The 6,596-nt window shown below is 47.8% G+C and overlaps 1 protein-coding gene across 2 annotated transcripts in view; it reads left to right on the top strand.

Moving 5' to 3' along the window:
* Positions 1-4,837: 4,837 nt before the first annotated feature.
* The window catches only part of Psme4 (proteasome activator subunit 4), a 105,219-nt gene continuing 103,460 nt past the window's right edge, over positions 4,838-6,596 (top strand). The window contains exon 1 of one of the 2 annotated variants that reach the window (XM_027387689.2): positions 4,838-5,285. In XM_027387689.2, the coding sequence (XP_027243490.1) occupies positions 5,044-5,285 (242 nt within the window). In that variant the 5' untranslated portion in view covers positions 4,838-5,043. The remainder of the gene's footprint in view (positions 5,286-6,596) is intronic. The other variant, XM_027387691.2, reaches the window with a different exon arrangement.

Raw genomic sequence — 6,596 nt, 5'->3', positions numbered from 1 at the left:
ATGTGTCTGTGTGTGGATACCTAAGGAGACCAGAAGAGGACATCAAATCCCCAAGAGCTGGAGTTGCAGACAAGTTGTGACCTGGGAATTCACCTCAGGTCCCCAGGAAGAGCAGTATGTACTCTTAATCCACTGAGCCATTGTGAGGGCTAAAATTATGTTTTAAGTTTAAATTACTGTGCTTCTAACATGTAAGCCCCACTTGCCCAAAGACGGATAACATCCTGGAATTCTGGGGCTGTTGTTCATAAAGGTGGCAAGTAGGGAGTCTTGTGGGTTTTGCCTCTATAAGCATTACACTAATGTAATTCGAGACTATAATTTGGAAATCCTGGGTATGGTCCTGGCTGGTATTTAATCAAGCTTCCTTCAGATTTGGCTCAACAATTGTGGTAGTTGTCTTATTCTTGCCCAGTGGAATTTACATCATCTCTCCAGCTCCTTTTCTTTGCTTTTCACCATTACTAGTGCCTTTTGCTGTTACACTGGACTGGGTGTCAGGCCTAGCTTACTGGGGCTTCCAGAGCTGCAGTTTTGTCCTAAAACTCTAGTCACAGCCCATCCATGTCTCTGTTTTCACCCTATCAGTCCATTACCCCCTCTTCGCTTAGACTTCAACTATAAATTTCAACCACTTTAATATCCCCAGTCATGGTCTGCATTTAGAGAACTCACGGAGACAAGTAGATAAAGCACTGCACGGGGAGAGAAGTGCTCCACTTGGTAGCCAACACAAACACAAATAACATTTCTTTTCTCCTTTGTCAGGTGGGAAGGCTCTTTTTATTCCAGCCTCTCCCCCGCCTCTTTCTCCTGTTCTGTCTACCCCAGTTTTAAAAACCTTATCTGTATTTACTCATTTTTTCACTTCACTTGTCCTTGTCATTGCAGTCACATTCCACACTGAACTGTTCCCATCTGCTTTATCAATAAATTCCTTATTCTATAAATCTGTCTGAGGTTTCACTTCATTTGGCCTGCTAGCTGTCCAGGATAGAATTGATCACTTCTTCCCCCTGAAGTACTACAGTTTCAGTGAAAGACCCCCGAAGAGGTACTTTCGTAGAAGGAGACCCGCACCCAGGAATCAGCGAGACCACGAGCTTGGATGCAAAATCACAAGAGGCTTTATTGGAGATACGGGTACCCGGGCGACTTAGCTTCTGTGAGGCCAAGCGCCCCGAGCCAAGGGAAAGGGGTCCTTATATAGGGAAAAAGGCGCAAGCTAGGAGCAGGGATTCTATTGGATAATTCTAATGAGGCATTGTACAGAGCTATTCCCATTGGTCAATGTATATGAGGCGCTATACAGGGTTATTCAAATGAGGCAAAGTACAGAGTTATTCAAATGAGGTGAAACATAGAGTCTTTCAAATGAGGCGAAATACAGAATCATTTCTATTGGATGGTTCAAATGAGACACAGAGCCATTCCAGATCAGCATATTCTCAAGGTCTGGTGTCTGGTACAACAGACTCAATTCCCCCCCCTCCGCGTCCAGATGGCTGACCTTGGGGGCGGAGACCTTGGGACAGAGTGTTTCTCATCGGGCGGGGCTCAGGGGCAGGGCTCCAGGCCGGCTCACTTGGTGTTCGTTCTCGTGCCGGCCCACCTGGTGCTCGCCCTCGTGCCGGCCCACCTGGTGCTCGTTCTCGGGCTGGGCGTGCGGCGGGTGGCGGGGGAAGTGGAAGCCGCCGGGGGTGGGGATCGGGGAAGCCGCCGACAGGAGGAAGAGGAGACAAACTTGAGAAAGAAAGGGCTAAGGGGCAGGGGTCTTTCATCAGTAATGCCTACCCACTCTTCCAGAGCACCTCATACCTCTTATTATTCCTTTTTAAAAAATTTACATGTAAATTATGTGTTTATGTGCAAGTCTGGATGTGGGTCTGTGAACTTGTGAATACAGGTGCCTACAGAGCCCAGAAGGTATTGGATCTCCTGGAGATGGAGTTGCAGTTGTGAATCACCGGCTTTGGGTACTGAGAACCAAACTAATCCCCACAAGAACAGTACATATTTTTAAGTCCATAGCCATCTCTCCAGCTCCTTCTTTCTTCTCCAGAATGAATATTCCTTTTAGTCCACCTCCCCTTTATGTGACCCCCACCTCCCCCTTTTTTTCTGAGACAGGGTTTCTCTGTGTATTCCTGACTGCTCTGTAGACTGAAGAGAGCATGCAAAAAACACCTTGGCCTAAGTACCACCATTTAGACTTCAGACTCCATTTTACCCTTAGGGTGAAATGGGAAGCTGGGAAACTTCCAATAGCTGACCAACCTCCTCCTTAGCCAATAGAAACAGCCTGTTACATCCCTTAGTTCTCCAAAACATTATGGCTTTTCTTAATAACAGAAAGAACAAATGAATCTGATTGATTGGATTGAAAGGCTTACATTCTGTGCGGGTTGACAATGATGAAACACACAAGGAATGACCCTAATCTTTGCCTCCTGATTGGTGAAAATTGTAACTGTAACTTGGCAGCAAATGTTTGAGATTTTTGTATTTATAAACTGCACTTCTTCCCCTGCTTGGGGCTACCAGGAGAAGCAAGGCTCCCAAGTCCTTGTCCTGCAGCCCTGATCAACCAACGGCTCTGCTTATGTTGTAAGTTATTAAAGACTTTGGGACCCATAAATTGTCTCTCTCCTTCACAGCCCACAACAGACAAGGTGAAACAGACCAGGCTTGCTTTGAACTCAGAGATCTGCCAGCTTCTGCCTCCTGAGTGCTGGGATTAAAGGTGTGTGCCACCACTGCCTGGTAATCTGCCCATTCTTAAAAGTGGGTTTCCTTAGAAGTCTGGTTTTTTTTTTTTTTTTTTTTTTTACTTTTCGAATTCCCTATATACTTATAAGCTCATTTACATACCAGCTGAGGTCCCCCCTTCAACAGACATGCATGTTCACATATTCAACACGCTTTCTGTCTCCAAAGCTGTTTCTGTTTGTTGTCTTTTCTGCAAAGGGCTTTCATTATGTACCCACCTTCCCAAGTCAGACTTCTAGCATCACTCTACCTTTTACTCTTCATATGCAAATACTAAGCCTGGGCCATTCTGTTGCAATAGCTTTCAAATAATTTCAACTGACATCCTGGTCCTTATTATGACTTTTTGGTGTGGGCTTTGGAGTCAGCATCTACATAGACTAGAGTGATCTTATAATTGTGGCTATCCTATCTACCTTTCCAGTGCTAGAATTACTGGCATGTATGACACCAGACTTAATGTCATCTTTTTAAAGTGTCCTCAGTTCCCAAATGCAGTCTTTTCACAGAGCCAGAGAGGTTCTTTAAACATGGAAATTTTGGGCAGGTGAGATGGCTTAGTCAGAAAGGCACAAGCAGCCAAGCCTAAAGACCAGAGTTCGATTCCCAGGACCCACAAGATGCAAAAGAAAGTCAACTCCTGCCAGTCATCCACAGGCACTGTGGCACACTCACAAGTGTACATAAAAAATAAATGAATGAAATTTAGAAGATTTTTATGTAAAATTTTGTCAGGTATGGTGCACAGCCACAATCCTAGTGTTGCCCGAGGTTCAAAGCCAGGCTGGTTAACATAGCAGTTCCAGAATAGTCATACCTACACAGTAAACGCCTCAAAATAAATAAATAAATAAAAGAAACAAAAATTTTTATTATGTTTGTCTTACACTTGTCATCTTTTAGACATTTTTGAGACAATGACTCTATTTGTTAAATATCTTCCAGAAGTTCTGGAGATGAAACTCAAGGTTCTGCTCAGTCTAGTAAAAGTGGGCTACCACTTAAACTATGCTACCAGCTGGCCTTAACTCTGGGCAAATCCCTTGCCTCTGCCTCCCAAGCGCAAGTGCTAAGGTTACAGGTATGACCACCATGCTCAGGTTTTGTTGTTTTGTTTTCTTTAGTTCTGGTTAATTTTAAACTAACAATTCTCTTTCTTTGACTTCTCAAATGTTGGGATGACAGAGTGATGCCATGGTGTCCTGGCTTAGAAATTCCTTGTTACTTTTAGGGTCAAGCTCAGTGCCTCAGCATTTATTTCTTAGTTTCAATACATTCGCTCTCTTCTGAATTTTGAATTACTGGAAAACAAACCTGCAGTCTCAGCTCATCTGTCAGTTGAAAGATGTATCTTCCTCCTTTCTTTATCTAAACAACATTGCACTCAACTTTACAAGTTAATTGAAACTTAACTTCTAGGAAGGTGATACGCCTTGAGTTACAATTCCCAGAAATTTAGGTACATACAGTATTTACCAAAGTGTTGTCTTTTAGTTTCCCAGCTTGCAGCTCCGCAGGCCTCTAAATCCATAAGGACAGAACTAGGCTTTCTTAAACTTTACATGGGAGCCTAGGATGAGAGGATGACACACAAAATGGTTCAACTGATATTTGTTGAATAACTATTTTATTTGGAATGACAGTGGCCAGGGTGTATATCAGAAACGTGAGGGCTTAACAGGGACAGAGGAATATAGGGCACTACAGGGTATGTAGGTTCTTCCATAAACTTTTTTTTTTTTTAAGATACTGTCTCAAGTAGTCAGGTTATCTCAAACTCACTACCTAGCAGACTGGCCCTGAACTCTTCTGTCCCCCCAAGCTGGGAAAACAGGCTGCTCTTCCATAAACTGGCCCAGAAGGGCGGGTACTCGGCGTGCTGGAGGCCGCCTGGATCTTCCTAGAGCGGGATCTGTTTCTGACCCACTCGATGTTTGCGAAACCAGCCGCGGACACGAAACTCCGCGGGCTTGCAGAGAGCCGCCCAGTTGCCTCCGCTCCTCCTCCGCGGCCCCGCCCCTCCCCGGAAGTGACTTGAGGCCCTTCCGGAACCTCTGGGCCCAGCGGCTGCAGCGTCACCAGACGAGCCGGAGCGGGCCCGGCAGAGCAGCCGCTGCCACCGCCAACGAACCGGGCGCCGCGCGGAGTCCAGCAGCGCGCCGGGCAGCCCAGCGGTCGGGCCCAGCGTTCGGGCCGAGAGCGACGCGACGCGGACGAGGCGGAGCCCGAAGCGGGGCGGGGGCCGGGGGGCGGGCCGGGGGTGTCCCCGGGCTCATGGAGGCACCGGAGCGGGCTGGCGGCGGGGAGCCCCCCGAACCTGGCGGGCGGCCGGGCCTGGGCCCACGGGCCTTCGTCCCGCAGAAGGAGATCGTGTACAACAAGCTTCTGCCCTACGCCGAGCGGCTGGACGCTGAGTCGGATTTGCAGCTGGCGCAGATCAAGAGCAACCTGGGCCGGGCTGTGCAGCTGCAGGAGCTGTGGCCCGGGAGCCTCTTCTGGACCCGGAAACTCTCCACGTAAGTTGGCCGAGGCTGCCGGCGGCCCCGCGCTCTTTGTCTGAGCTGCGGCTGCTCAACTTTGTCCTGTCCGGGCGGCGCTGGCCTGGGGCAGGGTTCCAGGGCCGCGGTCGAGCCCGGGAGGCGCCCAGCCCCTTGGCTTCTTCTGGGTCCTGCCGGTCGTTCCTCTTCACCTGCCCGGCTCTAGAGAGCCGCCCGGGTCCCAGTACTACACAGCGACGAGCTCTCCTTGGAGTTCTGCGCGCGTGTAGCTCTGCGGGGTAGAGAGGTCCAGTCTTTGGGGAAGCAACTCCGGACTTGACTTCTGTATTTCCTCTAATTCTTTTCCCCCCGACGATCCACGCCTTTTTACTTCTAAACCGCATTGCGAGTGGGAAGGAGGCCGTAGGGAGACGAGACTAAGCGGTTTTGGGGTGTGTGTGCGGGCGCGTGTGTCGTCTGTCTGTCCGTCTTCTGTGTCTTGTCTCTCTGTTTAGTTTGGTGTGTGTGTTGGGGGGGGGGGAGTGCTCCTCTGGATTCCTGGATTTAATTGAAATGATTGGTTTCAAATAGATGGTCGGCGCATTCTAGGGTTGAGTAGACGTTGATGTTGAGAATGTTGTCTTAGAATCCTAGGAAAGCGTATGTTCCTGTTGTGACATTTCCTCGGTCGAGACTTTGCTGATTCTAAGTAAAATAGTGAAAAACGCCCCAGGGCTTTGTTAGCTCTCCTGACTGTGTGCTATTGATTTGGTCAGATGAATGTTAACGGCCTTAACCTCAATTTCAGAGTTCTTTTGTATTCTGCGAACACTATAGCTGCAAATTACAGTGCCAGTGGGATTAGAGGTGGGGATAAGTAATGCTGGGGCAAAATGCTTGGAGAGATCATTTGCTCTGTATGCACCTTTACTGTGGCAGAACTTTTTATGTAAGAATTTTGCTGTTTTGTTTGAGACTGTATGTTTATGCATGTGGTTACCGGTGAGTGATCACACCGGACACGTCATTTTTGTTTACCAGAATCTGCTGAGTGAACTGGGTGATGACTCAGGATTTTATAATGCAATAGTCGGCTGTTATCTCCCCTGGGATAATTCTTATGTACTAGTTATTAGGGGGCCTCTGACAGGTTTTTCATACCCTCTGAGAGGGTGGAAATAGCCCTCTTTTAATTAAAAGATGCAAAATTGAAACACTTAATTTGCTCTTCTTAGAGTGACCATAAAATGTCAAGGTTAACAGATCTTTTGTCCCCGGGTGTTGGAGGCACACGCCTTTAATCCCAACACTCGGGAGGCAGAGGCAGGCGGATCTCTGTGAGTTCCGAGG

Source organism: Cricetulus griseus (assembly GCF_003668045.3).
Source record: "Cricetulus griseus strain 17A/GY chromosome 1 unlocalized genomic scaffold, alternate assembly CriGri-PICRH-1.0 chr1_1, whole genome shotgun sequence".
NCBI classification, from domain to species: domain Eukaryota; kingdom Metazoa; phylum Chordata; class Mammalia; order Rodentia; family Cricetidae; genus Cricetulus; species Cricetulus griseus.
The sequence above is the reverse complement of the archived record's forward strand: the minus strand, read 5'-3'. Positions and strand labels throughout refer to the sequence as shown.